Source organism: Palaemon carinicauda, chromosome 8, assembly GCF_036898095.1.
Source record: "Palaemon carinicauda isolate YSFRI2023 chromosome 8, ASM3689809v2, whole genome shotgun sequence".
Classification (NCBI taxonomy): domain Eukaryota; kingdom Metazoa; phylum Arthropoda; class Malacostraca; order Decapoda; family Palaemonidae; genus Palaemon; species Palaemon carinicauda.
In genome coordinates this window covers 176,110,001-176,136,328 of record NC_090732.1, presented here as the reverse complement: position 1 = coordinate 176,136,328, position 26,328 = coordinate 176,110,001, and the positions used below count along the sequence as shown (strand labels likewise).

Below are 26,328 nucleotides of genomic sequence, written 5' to 3'. Positions count from 1 at the left end.
TCCTTGTAAAGGTTAAGACCTTTTTAGATAGTACTTAAGAGCTCTAACTGGGCAAAGTACTCTCTTCAGATCATTCCCCACCAAGTTGGACAGGCTTGGGATCTCGAACGACTTAGGCCAAGGACGTGAAGGAAGCTCGTTTAGCAAAAACCGAGCTGCAAGGAACATGTAGCCGTTTCAGATGTGAAAACAATGATCCTGCTGAAGGCGTGGATCTCACTTACTCTTTTAGCTGTTGTCAAGCACACGAGGAAAAGAGTTTTTAATGTGAGGTCCTAAAAAGAGGCTGATTGGAGAGGTTCAAATCTTGATGACATAAGGAACCTTAGGACCACGTCTAGATTCCAGCCTGGAGTGGACAACCGACGTTCCTTTGAGGTCTCAAAAGACCTAGGGAGGTCCTGTAGATCTTTGTTGGTGGAAAGATCCAAGCCTCTGTGGCGGAAAACCGCTGCCAACATACTTCTGTAACCCTTGATCGTAGGAGCTGAAAGGGATCTTACTTTCCTTAGATATAACAGGAAGTCAGCAATCTGGGTTACAGTGGTACTGGTTGAGGAAACTGCATTGGTCTTGTACCAGCTACGGAAGACTTCCCCTTGAGACTGATAGATTCTGAGAGTGGATGTTCTCCTTGCTTTGGCAATCGCTCTGGCTGCCTCCTTCGAAAAGCCCCTAGCTCTTGAGAGTCTTTCGAAAGTCTGAAGGCAGTCAGACGAAGAGCGTGGAGGATTGGGTGTACCTTCTTTACGTGAGGTAGACTTAGAAGGTTCACTCCTAGAGGAAGAGTCCTGGGAATGTCGACCAGCCATTGCAGTACCTCTAAGAACCATTCTCTCGCGGACCAGAGCGGAGCCAACCAACGTCAGCCGTGTCCCTTTGTGAGAGGAGAACTTCTGAAGTACCCTGTTGACAATCTTGAACGGCGGGAATGCATACAGGTCGAGATGGAACCAATCCAGCAGAAAAGCATCCACGTGAACTGCTGCTGGGTCTGGAATCGGAGAACAATACAACAGGAGTCTCTAGGTTATCGAGGTAGTGAACAGATCTATGGTTGGCTGACCCCACAGGGCCCAAAGTCTGTTGCAAACATTCTTGAGAAGGGTCCACTCTGTGGGGATGACCTGACCCTTCCGTCTGAGGTGATCTGCCATGACATTCATACCGCCCTGAATGAACCTCGTTACCAGTTAGCTTTCGATCTTTAGACCAGATGAGTAGGTCCCTTGCGATCTAGAACAACTTCCACGAAAGAGTCCCTCCCTGCTTGAAGATGTAAGCCAGGGCTGTGGTGTTGTCAGAGTCCACCTCCACCACTTTGTTAAGCTGGAGGGACTTGAAGTTTATCAAGGCCAGAATAACCGCCAACAACTCCTTGCAATTGATGTGAAGTGTCCTTTGCTCCTGATTCCATGTTCCCGAGCATTCTTGTCCGTCCAAAGTCGCACCCCAGCCCGTGTCAGATGCGTCCGAGAGGAGACGGCGGTCGTGTTTCTGAACAGCCAAAGGTAGACTTCCTTGAGAAGAAAGCTGTTCTTACACCACGCGAGAGAAGACCTCCTCTCTTCGGAAACAGGAACTGAGACCGTCTCTAGCGTCATGTCCTTTATCCAGTGAGCAGCTAGATGATACTGAAGGGGGGGGAGGTGGAGTCTCCCTAACACGATGAACAGGGCCAGCGATGAAAGTGTCCCTGTTAGACTCATCCACTACCTGACTGAGCATCGGTTCCTTCTCAGCATGCTCTGGATGCATTCTAGGGCTTGGAAGATCCTTGGGGCCGACGGAAAAGTCCGAAAAGCTCGACTCTGAAGATCCATACCCAAGGAGACAATGGTCTGGGATGGAACGAGCTGAGACTCCTCAAAATTGACCAGGAGGCCCAGTTCCTTGGTCAGATCCATAGTCCATTTGAAAATCTCCAGACAGCGACGACTTGTGGGAGCTCTTAAAAGCCAGTCGTCTGACGGAGCCGGACACAAGATCATGGTACTGCTGCACAGTCTGTGAACTGTCAATCATGGGCAAGCGAGGAAGTACAGTGACAACCCGAATCTGTCTAGACTGTCTGGGTCGTACAGACAACTCCTTATCGGGTTGCTGAGGTTGCCGCACTGCGTCACAACAAGTCACTTCTGTTGGTTGTTGAACGTCTTCCCCGTGACACATTGACTCCGTAAACAAAAAATCCTCTAACAAGGACTAAGCTTGGACTGCATGTCTTGCAACACAGCTCAAGGTCTATGGGAGAAGGTGTGGTAACAGACGGGATTAGCGACTGAAGTGGAACCATTACCTTCCCTGGAAGCATGTTACGCTTAAATAAAAGTCCATAGGAGGCTATGCAGCTAAAGGCTCCCTCCAAATGACAGAGTCCTCAAGGGAATATCAGAAGGAGGGAGAAAAGAACTTTCTCATCTACAGGGACCATATCCTAGAAAAGCTAAGTTCTCTCAGTGAGGGTTCACTGGTGCAAAAGCAGCAGACTAGAAGGCAACGTTATGAAACTGCTTGACAGTCTAGTGAGTTGGCAACAACCAAAGATGTGTGACTGAGAAGCATGCAGTAAGGTATGCAGAGCATGTTGTATGCAGAGTATGCTGTATGCAGAGCATGCTGAATGTAGAGCATGTTGTATGCAGAGCATGCTGAATGCAGAGCATGCTGTATGCAGAGCATGCTGTATGCAGAGCATGTTGTATGCAGAGCATGCTGAATGCAGAGCATGCTGTATGCAGAGCATGTTGTATGCAGAGCATGCTGTATGCAGAGCATGCTGTATGTAGAGCATGTTGTATGCAGAGCATGCTGAATGCAGAGCATGCTGTATGCAGAGCATGTAGTATGCAGAGCATGCTGTAAGCAGAGCATGCTGTATGTAGAGCATGCTGTAAGGTAAGCAGAGCGTGTGCATGGCGTTTAACATTTCTCAGAAATTCCATGACCAGTGCTAGAGTGCTTTATGCATGCTTGCATGGGGTTTAAATATCAACATAATATTTACCTTACATTCATAACTCATGATTCATATTTTTTGCCATATTCTGCGATATTGTTAAAAATATATTGCAAGGAATACAAATATATTTTTATAAGTAATACAAATAACCTCCATTATCATAAGGTTTGAAAATGGAGGTAAGGTATGCTGAACAGCAGAGTCAGAACGAGCTGGAACAACAATAGTTGTGGTTTCCTCTTCAAGACTCTGTTGAGGGAACACCTGAGGCTCAGTCTGCAAAGGCTGATCAAAGGAAGTAGCAGAAGGTAGGCGCATGGGTGGAGGAGGCTGACTCCTGGCATGAGTGGCTGAACCCAAGGGTTGCGCTTGCTGAGCGGTTGGCGGAAGCGGAGTAGCAAGTTCCTGTTCCTGTGGTGTGAGCGGAGCGCGATGAGGTAGAGGCTGCGCAGAACAAGGTAAATGTCTCGCAAGCTGAGGCTCCTGAGGCGCAAGGCTAAGGTGTAGTGGTGCTTGCCTTGTGGAGGGTTGAGCTCGCTGCAGCGAGAGCTGAGGAGACTGACTCAAGGACGGGAGAGGTTGTTGTACCTCAACCGAGTGTTGCATCACTGGTGGAGCAGCAAGTGGAGGCGGAGGAAGAGAGGTATAATCCTCCTGATCCCATTGTAAAGGTTGCCTTAAAGAAGGCGGAGGCTGAGCACCACTGGGAACAGCCAACTCAGAACGTGGCTCAACATCGTACGCCTGGCAGGTGGTACTGCGATCAGGCGGAGCGAGCGCAGGCGGAGGGAGTGGAGGCGGAGGCGCAACACTCTCAGCCCGACACTCACGCATCAAGACCGAAAGTTGTGACTGCATGGACTGCAGTAGAGTCAACTTGGGGTCGGCAGACACTAAGGTCTGCTGAGGTAAAGCCTTAACAGCAGAGATCTGTTGCGGCAGAACCTTACTCCTCTTAGGCGGAGTGCATTCAACTGATGACTGAGGAGAGTCAGAGCTAACCCAATGACTGCATTCGGGTTGTTGAACTCTAACTTCGTACGTCTGGCATAGGTCTGGACTTTATGTTTAAGAGGTCTTGAGACCTGAGACCAGCGTTTTCTCCCCTAAATTTCTTCTGCAGACGAGCAAAATAAGGGCTCAATCGTCTGCGGGTGGGAGTGACGGTCTCGGTAAGACACGCCCACAACCACCGAGGATACTTCTGTGCGCCGATCAAGGCCTGCTGAACCCTTTTGTCCTTCGACATTGCTTCTCCCCTGGGCTTGGGAGCTTGCAAGAGGTCCCGGACTGGGAGAACGACTGGGGCGCACAGAAGTACCCTCACGCACAACACTGACACACTTTGCGCTAATCACTTATCACTTTGATTTTCTGTTTGCACTTATTTCACTGAACTCGAAACTTTAAGTGGTTTGTACCTGAAACACGCAATTCTATCCTTTCTCAAAAGTTAGTAATTGCGAAAACAGAATTACAATGTAACAGAAAAATCTAATGAAAGATAAATAATTCAGTGGTTGGAAAGAGACTAAACACTAGATCACTCTAGAAACGTTTACTTTCTTCCCCTAAAGAGACTAGGGAGAAGAGCAAAAACGATAACAACGTTACTCGTACGCCTGGCAGGCTTGAATGAAACGTTTATCCTCCTCTTTCTCCCTCCGTCTCTATCTCTCTCTCTCTCTCTCTCTCTCTTGACTTAGAACCTGAGAGAAGAGCCCAATCATATATATCGTTAAAACATATTATTGTTAAAGGAAAAAACTGAAATATTTCCCAAAATGAAAAGTTCCTTTATTAGGATTAAAACCATTAAGTTAAGAAAGAATGAACAAAACGCTAGACACGGTTACTCTTACTGCAATGTGAAACCGTGAAAATTCTTTCTCTATCGTAACGATAGAGTGCAAGTTGAACGTTCTGAACGTCAACAACTGCAGAGACAAAACAAAACGTTAGTTCAACTTTGAAAACAGTACTAGACTATCAAAGAAATTCTTTCAAAGACATTAAAATAGCATAATATGTTAACAGGTAAAACCGAAATGACGGGCTCAATGTTAATTAACTTCGGTACCAAGAAAAGACCGCCTACTATTAGGAAGGTCGAATATAAACAAATATAAAAATTAATTTTAATAAGTTTATAAAAAAGGAAGTTAATCGAAGAGGCCTATAAGAGGCGGAGAGATATAAAATAAATCTATAACTTTTGTTAAGCAAAATTAAGAAAGAGAGTCTATACTCTCTTAGACACCAACACTTCCGTCTAAGGGAAGGGTCGGCCATTTAAAGGTGAAAGAGAGTTCATACTCTCTTCGTCACCATAATTAATCAAATTAATTCCAAAAGCTAACTAAGCTAATATAGAAGTTTCCAGTAAAGCGACAGCCGAAATCAAAGAGAAATACTTCACCAAAGTCGTGAAAATACTCCAAGAACATAAGCGTATCCCAGAACGTCTTGCCGGAAGCACGACAGAGGAATAATTGAGGAGGTGTCAACAAGAAGTACTTGAGTACCTGGCCACAGGTGGCGCTGGTAAGTACACCCCCTTCTAGTATTGTGATAGCTGGCGTATCCCTCCATAGAATTCTGTCGGGCAACGGAGTTGACAGCTACATGATTATCGGGTAAGTTTAATATTGAAAAATATATTTTTTTAAATTGCTCTAACAGCCTTAATTTTTGCTATAGAGAGGTCAGGTTGGTCTCATTCTCTTGGAATGCCTGAAGTTTCTCTCAAGTTATTAAAAATATGCAAAAGTAAATGTAAATAGAAGTTTTTTGCAAGGACGTACCAGTACGTCCATGGGGGTAAAGGGATGAGCAGCGTGAAAATGAACCTGTCCTTGAGGCATACAACGTTCAGGATGATTGTGACTGGGATGTAGGACAGATAATGAGCGCACAGAATGAAGATCTTGTATGGGGTAAAGTCAAAGCCTACCTTAGAAAGGAAACTGAAGAATTTCCTACCGACGTCTCACTCCCTCTTAACAGATTTGTGATAGAGGATGACCATTTTGTACGTAACTGATTTGAAAAGAAACGAGTTAGTTTATCGGGCTGTATTACCCACTACTTTTATAAGTAAGGCAATAGTATCCGGTCATATGGGCGTAGCAAACACTCTCAGACGAGCTAATGATAATTGTTATTGGAAAGGCATGAAACAAACAAAAAAGAGATATATAGACTCGTGTCACCTCTGTAATCTGTTCCGACCCCATAGATTAAACGTACCTCCAGCCCGAGTCTGGCCTTTAGTTAAAGAGAAATGGCAACGTGTGCATATTGATTTAATAGGCTCATTACCTGTTTCACACGCAGGGCATAAAATGTATTTTTGTTTTAGATACACGTTCGTGCAACCCTTGCTCGATAAAACCGCACAGGAAGTCGCGAGAGTCCTTAGAGCTTTCATTGAGATATCCGATACTAAAAATTGTTCCAGATCACGGAACCGAATTTGTAAATGAAGTGTTCAGTCGTATATCCGAGTTGTACGGCATTAAGTATTCTCCCATTTTTGCATATTGACCGTAGAAAAAGATACAGAGTAACATCTATCATTATCCTCGTTTCGCATATTTTTACGTGTTAAGCCACAGTTACCACCCAGCCACCTACTGCCTACCCACTAAGGGGTTAGGCAGGGTTGCCACCACCCAATTAAAGTCTAATGGCTACCTCCAGCTGTCGCTGAAAGAATATCCACATAAATAACTCCAGGTTTGTGGCTCATGAAAACAATGAAGGCATATCGTCACCTGACTTCAGGCAGCACTCCTCACTAGTGAAAAAATAAATCAACCTACTGTATTTGTACAATGAAGAAAGAGGAAAACCTCCATAAGCATCATGAGCAACTGTCTCAAGCGAAAGGCTAATAATGTAATGTACAAAATGATCAACAATATCGTAGTACATAGTCAAAAGAAAAAATTATTCTTCACATCATGGAACGTACAATAAGGGGTGTTCTAATTTCTTATTTTAAAATCTAAGAGCCCTATGACATCTGAATTCATCAAAATTAAGCTTATTACTCTAGTCAAATTAATTACAGTATCGACCGGGTCAATCACCAAAATCCGAAAGAACTGCATTTCACGAAGGGGTTCTTTCCAATATGCTAGTTAATAGGTATACAATAGGGTTAGAGAATGTTTGAGGGCCCAACAGGAAGAAAGGGATTAAAACAATGGTAAAATTATAGAATAAGTCTTTTTTATAGTTTATATATGACATGTCTGTTTTGTGTTGTTACTGTTTTTAGAATGATTTATTGTTAATTTTCTCATCATTAATTTATTTCCTTTCCTCACTGGGCTATTTTTCCCTGTTGGAGCCCTTGGCCTTATAGCATCTTGCTGTTCCAACTAAGGTTGTAGCTTGGCTAGTAATAATAATAATAATAAAAGTTTTGTAAAAAATAAGACAATGTATTTTATGGTCTTTTCAAAGGTTTTGATAATGATTTCTGGCAAAAAATCCAGTTTTTCTGTAATGGTGGGTTGACCACCATAATTTTCTACCCTAACCTATCATTTATAACACCAAGAATAAAAGAAGAGCTTTAATTACACTGTACAATATTGAAAAGAAATAATTAAGATGTTTAGCATATAAAACATTGGGCCATTTATTCTATACAAAGAAGTAACCTGGTGTATATAAGAAGACGGCCATGCTACATAACTACAGTGATGCCTCAGCATACGAAAGTAATCCGTTCAGGATACGGTTTCGTATGCTGATTTTTTCGTATCCTGAGTCGCGTTTTACATGTAAATAGCCTAATCCATTCCAAGCCTTACGAAAAGACACCTTTTCTTTCATAAACACACTAAACTGTAGTAATAAACATGCAATGCAGCCATTTCTATCATTCAATAATTAACCCAACCTTTAAAAACAGCCTAATCCATTCCAGAAACCACCATGAGATTATTCAATAATGTAGTTATAGCCTAGTTATCCCCTCCAAGCCCTAAGAAAACGGTCCGTTTTCTTTACTACTGTATAAAAGTTACGGTACTGTATGTAAAGCATTTGGATCAGTGAAGGTGTATTGTTACCTGTACACCTAAATCAAGGGTTGATACCCTTAAAAAAAAAGGTACTGTACTCTCGGCGACGAATTGGGATCTCGTAAGCTTTTCGTATCCTGAAAAGTTTTTAGTATACTGGGGCATAAAAATCTTTGTATCGCTTTTAGTACCCTGAATTTTTCGTAAGCAGAAACTTTCGTATCCAGAGGTATCACTGCACTTTATTTTCAGCCTTATTACTAAGATTACAGCAGTCTAAGGGGAGTCACATAGGGGCATTAGACCCCATTAGGTATATAAATAATGGAACTACTTGTAGGTTAAATTAGGTAAGGAAGTTTAGGTTAGGTATTCTAGGTATGCGTTCCTGTCCATCATTATACAAAGGCTCCCATTAACTTACGACTGAAACCCCACCCATCAGGTTGTGTGTGTAGAACGTTGGAAAATTATAGGTTAGTCGATGTCCATTTTTAATGAACACGTGAGGAACTGGCCGCTGATATACAAAGGCTCCAAACGTTGAGTCACTAGGCCTGCCACTCGCATGGATAATATGAATTCTTCCTATCTGCATCTGTCTTTACCGACACTAATAAGTGTATTTACAAGAGTTCAATGAACTAACGCTAATTATTCACTTTCAGGTCTTTGTTTCGCTCACAAATTAAAATTATTTCATTGCTTTTCTGTCCTGGTGAGCGATACACGTTGCGCTATGCAAGTTAACCGAGTGGGTGAGTATATAGGTGGACAAAAATTTTGGGGTGGGTGTATGAATGATACCGGCCAACTGTAAGTTTGATTACGGCTATGTAAGGGGGTAGCAGTCGGGCATTAGCCCCCCTATTAGTTAAGTAGGTAAGGACACGGCTTGTAGGTTAGGGAAATTCTCAGACAAAACGGAGTCTTTATATATCAGCGGCCAATTCCTCCCGTGAGGATTAAAAATGGACATCAACTAACCTAAAATTTCCCCTCTAACCTAACCTACAAGCTGTGTCCTTACCTAAATACCTAACGGAGGGGCTAACGACCCCCCCTACACTGCCGTATTCTAAGTTAGCCGTAATCAAACATACAGGTGGCTGGTATCATACATACATCCCCCCAAAAAAAATTTTTGTCCACCTAAATACTCAACTCACTTGGTTAACACGCATAGCGCAACGTGTACCACTCACCAGGACAGAAAAGCAATGAAATAATGTTCATTTGTGAGCGAAGCAAAGACCAGTAAGTGAATAGTTAGCGTTAGTTCGTTGAACAACAATACACTTATTAGTGTCGGTGACGACAGATAGATGGGAAGAATTCTTATTATTCGTGCGAGTGGCAGGCCATGTGACTCAACGTCCAACGCACCTAACCTGATGGGTGGTGTTTCAGTCGTACGTTATTGGGAGCCTTTGTATAATGATGGACAGGAACGCATACCTAGAATACCTAACCGGAACTTCCTTACCTAATCTAACCTATAAGCAATTTCCTTATTCATATATATAATGGAGTCTATTGCCCCTATGTGACTCCCCTTAGACTGCTGTAATCTTAGCGATAAGGTTGAAAATAAAGTAGTTATGTAGCATGGCCATCTTCATATATACACCAGGGGGTGTGTATGATAGCAGCCACCTGTATGGCTGCTGATATACAAAGGCTCCAAATTTGGTAACCTAACTCTCTACACACTACTATTACGGCAACTAGTATGGATGGACAGACCTCTTGATACCCAATAAAAGATAAATGAGTGAACAATTCAACCTGTAGTATAACAAAAACAGGGCAGTTCTTATACAAAAATACTATAAATAGCATCCTTCACTTGCAAAGGTTTGGAGTCCTACATATTTTTACCCGTCATTCATACTTCACTGTATGATGAAAAAGTACACAATCTTAACCTTGTATAGGTAAATTGTACATAAAAACGGATATGAACCTTAAAATTATGAGCATGCGAGCAACCAAATACAATTAATCATACCCAACATACAAGTTCAAATATATATCGTTGTTCATTTGGCCGGTTAAGTGTGGAAATCGGGGTGTATGTATGATAGCGGCCACCTGTGTGTATTATTATGTCTAACTTAGAATACGGTAGTGTAAGGAGGGTTGCAGGGGGCATTAGGCCCCCCGTTAGGTCCCGTTAGGTAAGGACAGGGCTTATAGGTTAGGTTAGGGGGAAAGTTTAGGTTAGTTGATGTCCATTTTGAATGAAAATGTGAGGAACTGGCCACTGATGTACAAAGGCTCCTGGAAATCTAACTAGGCTACCGTAGGTTTCACGGTGGCTGTACTAACGTAATTATACGAAATTATACATTAAAAAAATGATCTTGGCCTTTAAATTACGAACAAGCTAAATGGCAAATACAATTAAACTACCTAAATAAAAAAAGTTAAGCAGATATGTGTTTTTATCTTGCCGGTAAAGTGTACAAATCTAACAACGCTACCGTAAGCTACAGGTGGTTGCACTAAAGTACATGAAATTAGTAGTTTCCCCGTATTAATTACACTTAAAACCCGATCTTAATCCTAAAAGTAAGCTTATACATTCTAATAATTACTATAAATCATAGTGTACTTACATTAATTGGCGTTTTTTTAAATAATTTGTCACTTTCACAATGAAAAATCCAGACATGGCGGGTAAAGTTGTTGACAGCGTTGCCACTGCCAGATGGGTTAGTGTAAAATTCCCCAAAACTCTTGATAAAAAATCCCCATTTCCAGAAATATATTTTCTTCTAATACAGAAATGACTCGTTATACTTCATGTAATTGTAAATAAAATAATTGCAACCATATAAAGGTTTACTCATCTCTGTTTCTTCTATAGATACATGTTGAAGATATAGTCGTTAGTCATCCAAAATCCCTAAACCTAAGGATAAATTCCCAAATATAGGGATAAGTCTCCAAATCTAGGGAAAAAATCCCCATATCTGGCAACCCTGACTTGTAAACCAAAATGTAAACAACGTGGTGGTAGTAGTGGCAGAAGGATATTACTTATGTAACGGCTCTCCTTTAATAATCCAGTCCATAGAAAAACATGAATTAAATGTGTACTATGCTTTGAAATAGATGAAAAAGTTGATAAAAATGATAATTATTGTTCTCTTCATCTTATTTTATGTTTTACATATATTTAATGTACCTATTTAATGTACTATTTCCAGGAGACAGAGTTCTCCTCATTTATTTCCTTATTTCCTTTCCTCACTGGGCTATTTTTCCCCTATTGAAGCCCTTGGGCTTATAGCATCTTGCTTTTCCAACTAGGGTTATAGTTTGGCTAATAATAATGATGATAATAATAATAATAATAATAATAATAATAATAATAATAATAATAATAGTCCTACATGTCAGTATATGCTGGCAAGCGTTTTCAATCTAAAAGCATATTATTAATAACATTATTATTAGTATTATTATTATTATTATTATTATTATTATTATTATTATTCAATTTTGTCTTACTGTCACACAAACAACGCATTTTACTTACATTTTTTATATATATTTCCATAGTCTTTCTAATATTGTAATTGATCAGTGGCTACTTTCCACTTGGTAAGGGTAGAAGAGACTCTAGCTATAGCAAGTCTCCTTGGACACTCTAAAATCAAACTTTTGTTTTATAGTCTCGGGTAGTGCCATAGCCTTATGAGGGTACAGTCAACCACGATTCTATTATGTTTCCTTATTTTCTTTCCTCATTAGGCTATTTTCCAGATTAGAGCCCTTGGGATTATAGCAATTAACATGCTTTTTGAACTAGGGATGTATCTTAGCTAATAGTAATAATAATGATATATGATAATAATGATAGCCTAACAACAACAATAATAATAATAATAATAATAATAATAATAATAATATTAATAATAATAATAATAATGATGATAATAATAATAATAACAACGTTGAAACAGAGAAGCGTTTGCAACAAGTTTGAACTTTTAAACTTCTTATTCAACCGATTTACATTGTCACAGCTGGAATAAAACCTATAAAATTGCGAAAACTTTTCTAATCTTGCCACTTGTTACTGTTTTTAGAATGATTTATTGTTAATTTATTCTTATCGTTTATTTATTTCCTTATTTCCTTTCATCACTGGGCTATTTTTCCCTATTGGAACCCTTGGGCTTATAGCATCTTGCTTTTCCAACTAGGGTTGTAGCTTGGCTAGTAATAATAATAATAATAATAATAATAATAATAATAATAATAATAATAATAATAATAATAATAATAATTACAAGAGTAATAAATAATATCAATGAGTGTAAGTTTCCTAAATCTGAGAAAGTGGCTATATTATTATTATTATTATTATTATTATTATTATTATTATTATTATTATTATTATTATCACTTGTTAAGCTACAACCTTAATTGGAAAAACAGGATGCTATAAGCCCAAGGGCTCCAAGAAGGAAAATAGCCCAATGAGGAAAGGAAATGACGAAATAAATAAATCATTTTAAGAAAAGTAACAACATTGAGATAAACCTTCCATATATAAACTATAAAGAACTTCAAAAACAGGAGGAAGAGAAATAAATTCGAATAGTGTGCCTGAGTGCACCCTCAAGCAAGAGAACTCTAACCCAATGACAGTGGAAGACTACATGTATATTAAAATTACTACAGAGGAATGAATGACTTTTAAAAAACTAAAATTAAATGAAAAAATAACTAAATTAAGCTGGTTGGAATGAAAATGGCTAAAAAAATTGAGTGACATCCAAATGAATATTGAAAATACTACAGAGTATTCTAGAAGTTTTATTCCAGCTGTGACCAAGTTGTGGAATGATCTTAATCGGATAAGTTATCAGTAGAACTTCAAAAGTTCAAACTTGCAGCAAATGTTTTTTTTTTCTTATATATGACATATCTGTTTTGACGTTGTTACTGTTTTTAGAATGATTTATTGTTAATTTGTTCTCTTCATTTATTTATTTCTTTGTTTCCTTTCCTCACTGGGCTATTTTTTCCTTGTTGGAGCCCTTGGGCTTTTAGCATCTTAATAATAATAATAATACAGCTTATTTTATACATTCTTATATACAATTTAGGCAGATCACAATGCGAAGGAAGGTCAAAATTATGAAAAATCTTATGCAATATGCATACAGACAATTTATACAATGAATATAGGCAAATATACATTAAGTTCAAATACATGAAATATACACTGCCACAGACTAGAACGCATATTTTATTTATACATATATAAATCATCTATTAAAAGTTGATACTAAAAGAATATATGAAATTTACTGCCATTGAGAAATAAAAATATAAGATTTATCCCTAGATTTTGGGAATTTCTGGTGTTCTGTACAAATTTTTATAAAGAGAAATAGAGATGAGTAAACCTTTTTATCATTGCAATTAGTTTTCTTATAATTAAATGAAATATAGAGAGTAATTTATATATTAGTAAAAACTACAGGATCAGAAGAAAATATATTTCCGGAAATGGGGATTTTTGCGTTGGTTTGGGGATTTTTTATCATGGTTTGGGGATTTTTTATCATGGTTTGGGGATTTTTGCGTTGGTTTGGGGATTTTTTATCATGGTTTGGGGATTTTTTATCATGGTTTGGGGATTTTTTATCATGGTTTGGGGATTTTTTATCATGGTTTGGGGATTTTTATCATGGTTTGGGGATTTTTTATCATGGTTTGGGGATTTTTTATCATGGTTTGGGGATTTTTTATCATGGTTTGGGGATTTTTTTATCATGGTTTGGGGATTTTTTATCATGGTTTGGGGATTTTTTAGACTGGCAAACGATCTCCCTTAGAGAGACGGGTAAGTAAAATTCAAAATTTGTTACCATGGAAAATGAATTTACTAAAGTATTGTCAGTCTTATATAATGAACTCATTACGTTAACTGATACCTCTGGATTAATTGTATTTCCTTGTAATAGTTTGAAATCTATTTATTTTACCATAGGCTTAAAAATGCCGGTACAGCAAATCCGAATTTTGAAAACCCGAAACTGAAAATTGTTGCCGAAGAATATGTTTATTTACTTTTATTAGTTGACATTTCAAACAATTATAATGTAGAATTAATAACTAAGAAACCTTTAATTGCATTCCACTAATGTCCTTCTGATATAATTGTTATAGAGGTATGCAATGAAGAAAGTAAATTTTATAGGGGTCCTTAGAGTACTTTGTACAATGGTGGACACCAGCCTACTATCCTTAGTAGAGGCAATTGGATATTGGCCATTGTGCCCAATTTGCGGAGCCTTTGTATATCAGCGGCCAGTTCCTCACACTTTGATTAGAAATGAACATCAACAAACCTAAACTTTCCCCCTTAACCTAACCTACAAGCTGTATCCTTACTTAGTGTGGGGGCTTTCGTCCCCCTGCGACCCCCTTACACTGCCGCATTCTAAGTTATTGACATAATAATACAAACAGATGGCCGCTATCATACATACACCTCTAATTTGCATAGGTAAGGTTGTTATTATTGGTAAAGTTTTACTGTATTACAGATTCTGATTTCGAACTGAAAATATACGTTTTCCTGTAGTAAATAACTGAATTGACTGAATTTGACCCTCCGTTTCCCCAGTATGTTTTCCCCACCCAAAACCCCAGAGTTCCCACTGGGGGTCCTCCATTACTGTCATAGGATATAGATATATATATATATTTATGAAACTGTTTATTTGCGATGGGAAGTGTGTCATTTTCGAAGAGATCGTAATTTTTTCTACAAGAATGAGTAGTTTTTTTCCTTATTAATAGCTAAGTTACAACCCTAGTTGGTAAAGCAGGTTACTGTAAGCCAAAGAGCTCCAAAGGGGAAAATAACAGTGAGGAAAGAACATAAATAAACTATAGAAGTAATGAAACAATAATGTAGAATATTGGTAAATATATAATTCTAATTTCTAGTGTTTTATGCAGTTTTGACCATGATTATTGGGGGAAACCACCCATATATGAGTTTTGGACCCCCTTATTTGAAGGCAATTATGGGAAAACCCCAGTGGGAAACCGGGTTTTTGGGATGGGGAAATGCAAAAAAAAAAAGTGATTTTGCATCTATAATAATGGTCGGAAATGCAAAATAAATGCAAGCTAACCAGTTGAAAAATATATGGTTCATTTAAGTGGCTGAAATTAAAGTATCAATTTTCTATGATTCACTTCCCGTCCTTCTAATGGTTTTCACTCTGCCGTGGCTCGCTACGCTCAATAAATTAACATTACTCTACTGGCAAGCGGTACATGTTGAGCTGGGCTAGTAAACCCCGTGGGTCATTACTTTGGGGATGTATTTTTAAACTTCTAATGGATTTTACATCGCTGTAGTTTCCTTCGCTCGCAAAATTAACATTACATCACTGCACCAAGGGGTACATCTTGAGCTGCGCTCACCGGCTCTGTGGGGCATTATTTCTGGGATAGTTTTTACTCTCACATGAACAACAGTAGCTATATATTGAACGGAGAGCTTTTTCATCATAATCAATCACAGTCATAGATGGAATTACAGTAGATTTTGAAATATTGCAGATTGTACTTCCATTCTTTAATAGAACTATATGATATAGTCGTGAAGCTGAAACTGAAAGGGAGGGTGGAATTTAAATGGCAGTTGTTGAAAAAAAGCCAGATAATTATTACATCTTACAAAACTGCATGCATACAGTTCATACATACATGCATGCATGCATACAGTGAATACAATCATGCATACATACAGTGCATACATGCATGCATACATACAGTGCATACATGCATGCATACATACAGTGCATACATGCATACAGTGCATACAATCATGCATACATACAGTGCATACATGCATGCATACATACAGTGCATACATGCATGCATGCATACAGTGCATACATGCATGCATACATACAGTGCATACATGCATGCATACATACAGTGCATACATACATACATGCATGCATGCAGTGCATACATACATACATGCATGCATGCAGTGCATACATACAGTACATTATTCATACTATAGAGCTTGTTCAACATAAAACCATTCATTGCAAGTTTGAACTTTTGATGTTCCTCTTGTCTGATTAGGAGGATCATTCCACAACCTGGTCACACTCTCTCCCAAAAGTAATATAATGAAGTTGAAGGGAAAAAATGCACTTGACATTGTAATCAACCGATAAGTGAGTTATTATGCCCAAGCCCCCATTAAACGTATAACATATAGAGGAAAATGACAAAGTAGCTAGCACTCTTCCATTTCTTTTAGCCAATTAGAGTTTTACTAAGTAATTAAAGTATCATATATAAACCAAAGTATTTTAAGAATAGTAAAAACATTAAAATAGGTCTTTCATACATACATACATGTATACAGTGCATATATACATACATGCTGTAGTGCATACATACATACATATATGCATAAGTGCATACATACATGCATGTATACAGTGCATACATAAATGCATGTATACAGTGCATACATAAATGCATGTATACAGTGCATACATAAATGCATGTATACAGTGCATACATGCATGCATACAGTGCATACATCCATGCATACAGTGCATACATGCATACAGTGCATACATGCATAGTGTGCATACATGCATACATGCATAAGTGCATACAGTGCATAGATGCATGCAGTGCATACATACATGCATGCATAACGTGCATACATACATGCATGCATACAGTGCATAGATACATGCATGCATACAGTGCATACATGCATAAGTGCATGCATACATGCATACATACAGTGCATACATGCATGTATGCATACAGTGCATACATGCATGTATGCATACAGTGCATACATACATGCATGTATGCATACAGTGCATACATGCATGTATGCATGCATACAGTGCATACATGCATGCATACAGTTCATACATACATGCATGCATACAGTTCATACATACATGCATACAGTGCATACATGCATGCATACAGTTCATACATACATGCATGCATGCATACAGTGCATACAATCATGCATACATACAGTGCATACATGCATGCATACATACAGTGCATACATACATACATGCATGCATGCAGTGCATACATACAGTACATTATTCATACTATAGAGCTTGTTCAACATAAAACCATTCATTGCAAGTTTGAACTTTTGATGTTCCTCTTGTCTAATTAGGAGGATCATTCCACAACCTGGTCACAGCTGGAATGAAACTGGTGGGGATATTTCACACTAGGCTATATCTCTTTGGCCTAGTAAAATGGGATTTCCATTAGCTTTTATATGCCCGAGGTTATGTGTCCACCTATCTACAAACGCTCCCATATATGCTGTTCAAAAGTGCTAGGTTTCAGTCAGTATGTAAAACTGGTGTTTAAGTTAGTGCTTTTCTCTTATTTTATTGTGAAAATGATTGATTTTCAAATAAATGTGATTTTTAAGTAAATATTACTACTTTCAGGTAACAGATACTGTAGCTGGTTTGGGTGGTGATGTAGTAGGAACTTCTATATTAAAACAGACATGTCCCTTAAGAATGCTGTTGCCGAAGGCCCCTATGACGCTGTTATTCCCGGTGGAATGCAGGGATCGGAAAATGTTGCTGCGGTAAATCAACCGAGTTGAGATTGCTTATACAGTAACCTAAAGTGTTCGTATATGCCAAGAATAAGTAGCATCAGTATTTAGTGCACAAAATAAAAGATATTTTTATTTAGATTATTTTCATAAGTATAAAAGTATAATTGATCAGTTATTACTAAGAATTATGTATTATATAATGTAGTTGATTATTTTATAATTGGTATTTTTCTATGGAGGAAATTGGGATTTCAAGTTTCCATTTTTTTTTTATCTAATGTTAAGTGTTATTTTAAGCTAGCATTCCTCTTTTAACTATAACTTAGGTGTTTCGTCCCCCACCCTATTTGTACCCAGTCCTTGAGTGGCCTCTCAGGTCCCGGCTCTGGGCCTTATTACTAAAATGCCATGCATCTACCCAATGATTGGTCTGTTATAACATACTCGTAACCCCAAGGGGCATCAAACAAACAATGTAGGTCAGGTACCTATCACGGTTATTACAAATGTTATAATGCTGACTGTATCAAATATAATATTGTTTTATGAAATTTCTGTATCTATTATTTTCAGTTGGATTTGTGTTGTATCTGAATGTTTGTAAATCAAATTGGACCTGTACATTGTGTGCTGATTAGCCAAGAGATTTTCAGGGTGGCACAAAGGTACTGTATTGGCCTTTCTTAACCCTCTGGGGTATCATGCTTTGTAATGTAGCAGAAGCAGCAATAGCTCTTTTGTATGTTGTGTTCATTGCTACTCTCCACCCCTTCTATACATGTGTCTTTGAAGGTCCCCTATAGGGTAGTATGGCATGTTGTAACAAAGTTTGAGCAGGGGTGTTAGTTTGTAATCGCGCCAAGCTTGACCTAAAACAGCTCCAAGGAATCTTCAGTCCTACAATCAGGAGAGGTAAGGATCAAGGCAACATTAGGGTCATTCTTCATCCTAATTTTTTGGAGATTACTGGTTCTGTATTGGCTTTCATATTTACTGGATGTGGTGGTTTATCATGCTGAATTTAAGAAACTAAAACTTTTCTGGTTTCAAGGTACAGCACTAGAAGGTTTCTAAAGGTTGGTCCCACTGCTTGATTAACATCTTGTTAATCAGAGGCTTATAACAAGTCATTGGTTGTATGAATATAGCTATTTTGATTTTGTTCATGCCCATGAATTGATAAGAAAAATAGGAAACACTGGTGAAAGTTTTTACCTCTGTATCCACTGTACCTTGGCTTTTCACCAGATGCCAGGTAAGCTAAAAGCTTATCAGTCGTCTTGTCTGGAATTGTAGAATCTTCTTCAGTTAGGTCTATGTAAGTAAATTTCCTGCTTCTCAACCTCATAAATAGTAGAACCCCTGTTAGTAATACCCATCGCAATGGTCCTTCCATCTCTTATGGGGTTTTCCCACCGGTCTTCTAGCAACGGGTATCCACTCCTGGAACTGACATCTTGTATACAGTAATACCTCACGATACAAAATTTATTCGTTCCGGAGTGGCTTTTGTAACAGGATTTTTTCGTGTAATGAAATATTATTATTATTATTATTATTACTATCCAAGCTACAACCCTAGTTGGAAAAGCAAGATGCTATAAGCCCAGGGGCTCCAACAGGGAAAAATAGCTCAGTGAGGAAAGGAAATAAGGATATAAATAAATGAAGAGAACAAATTAACAATAAAACATTCTAAAATAAGAAACAACGTCAAAACAGACATGTCATATAATAAACTATCAACAACATCAAAAACAAATATGTCATAAATAAACTATAAAAAGACTATGTCTGCCTGGTCAACAAAAAAGCATTTGCTCCAACTTTGAACTTTTGAAGTTCTACTGATTCAACCACCCGATTAGGAAGATCATTCCACAACTTGGTCACAGCTGGAATAAAACTTCTAGAGTACTGCGTAGTATTGAGCCTGGTGATGGAGAAGGCCTGGCTATTAGAATTAACTGCCTGCCTAGTATTACGAATAGGATAGAATTGTCCAGGGAGATCTGAATGTAAAGGATGGTCAGAGTTGTGAAAAATCTTATGCAACATACATCATTCAATACACCTAACCTAACAGTGCAAATTTCACTTCGTATCCTGAGTATTATGTAATATGAGGCAAAAAAAATCTTCATATGTTGTTTTGCATGATAAGTTTTTGTAAACAGAAACTTGCATATCCTAAGGTATTACTGTAGGTTACTTGGCCAGAAATTTCATCGTCATCATCATCTCCTATGCCTATTGCCGCTAAGGGCTTCGGTTAGATTTCTCCAGTCGTCTCTGGCTATCTTCAATACTTCTCCATTCATCATCTCCTACTTCACACTTCATAATCCTCAGCCATGTAGGCCTGGGTCTTCCAACTCTTCTAGTGCCTTGTGGAGGCCAGAAATTTAGTAAGAATATTTTGTTATTCAAACTCTTGAGGGTGGTTGAACATACAGAGCAGCTGCAGTATCTTCTTGTGATAATGGTTTTTTTCTATGTTTAGTTTAGGGTAAATTCTTTAGTGGTTGGTTTCTTGACCATTTCTGTGGGGAAGTCATGGTACGCAATCAAAAAGTTTGGTAATATGACAGGGTAAATAGACACCTAAGTGCTGTATCTCTTGCCAAGACTCCAGTTACCTGTGTAGAGGTAGTATATTGCATCATGTTTGATGTTTTAATAACATCACTGCCATCATTCAACAAGTGTACCAAGATATCTACTGACAATTAAAAGCATTCACAGAAAAGTAACTACTATACTTGGTATTAACTCATAATTTGACTTAAGGTGGTTTCTCCCTAGGTAAATTATCTGTGCTTTCTTACACACCCACAACTTAGCTTTTGGTACCTCTTACTTACCCATTTTTCACTCTTCATGCAATTCGGATTAAAACTTGATGATATTGCATGGCTCACAGTATTGCCATATGATTTTACTTGTGTAAGAAGAGCCACACTTTACACAGTTAACATAATGGATTTGCTTCTATGGTGTTTAAACTTTTCATTGATAATTAGATATTTATCCAAAATATATCTACTAGCAAAGGTTGCCTAATAAAAAAAAAGCATTAATAATATGGCACTGATAGACTGTAGTCTTTCTTGAAAAGTATTAGTAATTAGATTTTACTATGCGTTACTTTGAAGAACTGATCTGTCCCTATAAGATCTCGTTATACGGTATGTAGTATTTGTGATTTCAGGAAAAATAACTTTATTTTATTTTACAGAGTGAGGAAGCAAAAGCTCTCGTGGTCGAGCAAGAGAAGGCTGGGCGAGTTATTGGAGCCATATGTGCTGGTAAGTGTTACATGATATTTTGTTTTCAATTTGCGATTTTCCAGCAACTTCGATATCAAATAGACTAAATTGGAAAGTTAGCCAGAGCTATCTAGTGGTTCTGGAAAATGACTTCCTGTAGTTTCTCTCTTCAATTCTTACCTGATGGGAATATTGTGCATATGCGAGTACAGGTCATTTTCCTTCGTGTAGAATTGTAGATGATTGTCACACGGTGAATCGTCTCTGTAAAGGACTGAGGGTTGTATAGCCAGGAAAAGTACAAGTTTATCTTTTAAATTTACTATAGTTTTAAGTTATTTTTAGGTTTGATTTATATCCATATTTTTAACCCTTTTACCCCCAAAGGACGTACTGGTACATTTAAAAAAACATTACCCCCATGGACGTACCAGTACTTCCTTGCAAAAAAAATGCTATAAAATTTTTTTTTTTTCATATTTTTCATAATTTGTTGAGAAAATTCAGGCATTTTCCAAGAGAATGAGACCAACCTGACCTCTCTATGATGAAAATAAAGGCTGTTAGAGAAATTTAAAATAAAAATTACTGCAAAATGTGCTTGAAAAAAATAGCCCCTGGGGGTTAAGGGTTGGAAATTTCCAAATAGCCTAGGGGTAAAAGGGTTAATCATGGTGCTTTTTCTATCATGGTTCACCTAAAATAGAATAAAACATTATATCCACTAAATCATAGTAACAAAAACAGCATTGCCTAATGAATCGGGGTTATTGGACTTTAAATTTTGCTATATGACGATGGCTTTTTATATCTTGGTATCAGTTCGTTCAACTTTTTAAAGACATTAGAGGTAGATTGTCATGTTTTCAAAGAAATCTGGCAAAATTTGTTGTTGAATCAGTAGAACTTCAAAAGTTCAAAGTTGGAGCAAATGCTTTTTTGTTGACCAGGTGGACATGAGTCTTTTTTTAGTTTATTTATGACATATTTGTTTTTGATGTTGTTAATAGTTTATATATGACATGTCTGTTTTGACGTTGTTACTTATTTTAGAATGATTTATTGTTAATTTGTTCTCTTCATTTATTTATTTCCTTATTTCCTTTCCTCACTGGGCTATTTTTCCCTGTTGGAGCCCCTGGGCTTATAGCATCTTGCTTTTCCAACTAGGGTTGTAGCTTGGATAGTAATAATAATAATAATAATAATATAGAAACTTCACAACCCATAATGACAATTTACTAGATTAATTTTGAATTTACTAATTAGTTTTTATTTTCCCCAGCTCCTGCGGTCTGCCTCCCAGCACATGGAGAGGGAAAGAAGGTGACCTGCTACCCTTCTTTGGAAAAGAAATTCCCTGATGGAAAGAACACGTTCCAGCCAGACAAGGTGGTGGTTGATGGTGAGTGACATACAGGGAATAGTTCTTTAAAATACATGTTGGGTTCATTCTATTTCTGGGGAGAGACCTGTGACGCCCGGCGAAAAAGTCCTTCTTTGTACTTTTTCTGATATAAATCTTCCAAATATACCAGAGAAAATTAAAAGCATGGAATGCAGAGGTTACAACCCTCGCGCGAGCACCTTGTTGGTGTCGTATATCTAAAAAGGGCGTTTGTAAAACACTATTCACAGGCTGTCTCCCATTTAGATAATCCCTTCATCAAAGGGGGAGGGCCGTGACAGGCCCTAGAGAATACAGTTGGGATACCCTACCGACACCTACCACTCGCGCTCACCAGGTCATCCTTCTGTTTTGGACTTGACCGCAAAGTTGATAAGTTTTTTGCCCAGTGTTTTTCGAAGTGATTGTCGTTAAGTTGGAACATGTAAAAGTTATAGTCATAATATGATCTTTTCAGAGATTGGTCTACAGTATTGTTTTTTAAGCTAAAACAAGGCTGTGCTTACTTGAAATGATAATTGACGATTTGGTAGCGATGTTAGCATTTTGTTTTCTTTAAGTTCCGTAAATTATTCAGTGAACCAAAGAGACATCTATTCCCTTGAACTAAGAGTACAGTACTATAATTCTTTTGTGCCATGTTTTTTTCCTTTTCCCAAGATACACTACTTCCATCAGTTTACTTCACACATTCCACTGTGGCAATGATTAGAGTCTTTGTAGCATTTGGCTCTTAGCTGCACTTGCTTGCTTTATATCCTACTTCTCCTCGATTCTTGTTTCCTTTCTTCCATCTGGCTGATCAATCTCTGTTACCTTATGTTCATAAATCCTATCTTCTTCCATTTAATGGATTCTATCTATGACTGTCTTCTTACCATTATGGCTAAGGTACAAGAAGATGAAAGAAAGGCCTGTTTTAATTTTGTTGGTGATTACAACGCTCACCATAAGGAGTGATTAAATTCTGTTTCTCGTACTGATAGCCATTGCTTAAGAGCTTTGGACTTTGCCACTGAATCAGGCTGTGAGCAAATCATAAGTGAAGCTACTCGCAGGTCTGGTAACTGTGTAGAAGTGGTGTATTGCATCATGTTTGATGTTTTAATAACATTACTGCCATCATTCAACAAGTGTGCCAAGATACTGTATCTTGTTGGAGCCTCTGGGCTTATAGCATCTTGCTTTTCCAACTAGGGTTGTAGCTTGGATAGTAATAATAATAATAATAATACACCGACCCTCATGGCATTTTAACAAGTCAGGCTGGTTCTCTTGGTGGGACATCTGATCATGCCTTGATTTCATTAGTAGTGAAGACTGAGAAGCCTGTCCCAGATGCATCATACTCATTCAAGATTTATATAAAATCTCAAGCAGACTGGAATGGCATTTTGAGTGATCTTTAGGGCGTGGTTTTGGTCACAAATGTATAATATTGTTGAGCCTGTTTTTCCTTTGAATAAGAATCACGTCAACATAATTGATAGGCGTATCCATTCTTGTGTACTAAGGTACTGAGTGAAAGACACCCTGGTTCAGTGATGACTGTAGACGTTCTTATTTAGGGAAACAGGAGGCCTATCATATTTGGAAAGGTAACAGATCAGATTTAACTTGGAATAACTATTCAGCTTTTGAGTTTTTGCTCAGACAGTTTGTCCTTCAATTGTAAAGGAAAACAATTTAACCTTAAAAGAAACCCTTCAGGTACATCCCCTGGACCTTAAGTGGTGGGCTACCATTAAATCTGCACTCCTCTACTTTAACCAAATGGCTCTGTCACTCACTGTTCAAAGGAAAAGGCAACCTTTTTGGCTGATATGTTCGATAGTAAGCAGGGTAATGGTGATATGTTGGACAGTGAGCAGGGTAATGACAAACTTATCTTCCTCATTCCTGTTTTCCTGAAGCTGAGCTAACTAGCTTGATGGACCTTGATGCTTATGGAGGTGTAGACAAATTGAATTATTCCTTTGTTTTTTTTTCTATAAAGACTGCAGATTTCTTAGCTCTAAAGTTATGTTTTTAATGCAACTTATCAAGAAGAGGTTCTTTCAGCACTTGGAGAATTGGTAATGTTACTCCATTATGTATACAGTATGCATTTGTGGTAGCTCAAATCCAGCTGATTACTGCTCAATTTCCATGACTCCCATATATAAAGTTTTTGAAAGCCTTTTGCCAAAACGTCTGAATAGGTGTGCTGAAGGCACTGTAATCATTTGTTCCCTAGTTTGCAATTTGGCTTTCGTAAAAGCCTTGGAGCATGTGGTGCCCCTCTTACAATCTCCAATGCTGTACAGAAAACCCTTGATTGTGGTCAGGAAGTTTGCATGATTGGCCTTGATTTTAGTGCTGCCTTTGACCATATTAATCATGAGGCCCATGTTGGTTCAAACTCACACGGTTGGGATTGTGTGGGTCCTTTCTTAGCATCATTATTGAATTTTTAAGTAATAGATCGCAAAGAGTTGTTGTTGATGGGCACCATAGTTGGCATAGGAATGTAACATCTGGTGTTCCTCAGGGTAGTGTTCTTGGCCCATTACTTTTCATACTATATTCACATGACATGTGGTTTGGCCTAAAAAACAATCGAATTGCATATGATGCTACACTTTTTGCATTGATTCCTTCTCCTGAATGTAAATCTAGGGTTGCTGAATCCGTTAATAGATATGTAGCTAAAATTAGTGCATAGTGCAAATTATGGGGCATGAAGTCGAAGCCTAACAAAACTCAAAGTATGATTCTAAGTAGGTCAAGGACAGTGGCCCCCCAATATCCAGATCTCAGCATTGATATTTCTTTAACTGTATGAATCTTTCAAAATTTTAGGGTTGATTCTCAACAGCAAATTTACCTTGAGAAAAACATTAGGTCTGTATCTTCAATTGCACAATCTATTCTGAAGAAGTGTTTTAATTCTTTCATTATACCTTATTTTGAGCTTTGTTCTTTCTGGTCTTCAGCTGTTGATTAAAATTTCTTATTCCTGGTATAGATATTAATCTCTGGCACCGTTGTTCAATTAGTTTGTTCTACATGTTTCCTAAGATTTTCCATAATTCTGATCATTCTTTACACTCAGATCTTCCCGGACAGTACCATCCTGTTTGTAAAACCAGGGATAGAGTTAATTCTAATAGTCATGCCTTCTCCATCATAAGGCTCATTACTACACAGTATTCTAGAAGTTTTATTCCAGTTGTGACCAAGTTGTGGAATGTTGGGTAGTTGAATCGGTAGAACTTCTAAAGTTCAATCTTGTAGAAAATGTCTTTATGTTGAACAGGCTGCATAAGTCTCTCTATAGTTTATATAGGAAAGATCTGTTTTAATGTTGTTACTGTTCTTAAAATATATTATTTTAATTGTTCATTACTTCTCATATACTTTATTTCCCTATTTTCTTTCCACACTGGGCTATTTTTCCCTGTTGGAGCCCTTGGGCTTATGGCATAATGCTTTTCCAACTGGGGTTGTATCTGAGTTAATAATAATAATAATGATAATAATAATACATTCCATATAATCAACTCTAATAATAATTTTGTTACTGAAGTGGCCATATATTCATATAGCATCTATATACACCACTTCTTGTTACTATATGACTTTTCATGGGAGTGATCACTATCCAATTTTTCTAGATTCCATTATTAACTCTTATGGATCCACCTCATAAATGGATGAGAGAAAACGCAGGTTACCACAAGCTTAGTCAGGGTTTCAATGCAGACAAAATGTTGCTATTGGTTGGCTGTCATAATCAAGTCAAGGTCTTATATCTTAAAAAACCTGTTGCAGTTTACGGGTGTCCCCAAACATCTGTCTATAGTGGAACTGAACTCATTTGCATTGTGACTCAATATAGAAAGAGGTAGAGAAATATTTGAAATTCTGAATGTGTCACATTCATTGCATTAGCTTCGAAGCTTCACAATATCATTATATGAAAATACTGTTTATGAAAATGGGAAAAAAATTGTATGGGAACCTTTCTCCCCTTAAAA

General features: G+C 37.8%; 1 protein-coding gene across 1 annotated transcript in view; it reads left to right on the top strand.

The window, feature by feature from the left end:
- Positions 1-26,328, top strand: part of LOC137645587 (Parkinson disease protein 7 homolog) — a 420,232-nt gene that overhangs the window by 391,613 nt on the left and 2,291 nt on the right. The window contains exons 3-4 of the mRNA XM_068378387.1: positions 20,871-20,940; positions 22,187-22,306. Of these exons, the coding sequence (XP_068234488.1) occupies positions 20,871-20,940; positions 22,187-22,306 (190 nt within the window). The remainder of the gene's footprint in view (positions 1-20,870; positions 20,941-22,186; positions 22,307-26,328) is intronic.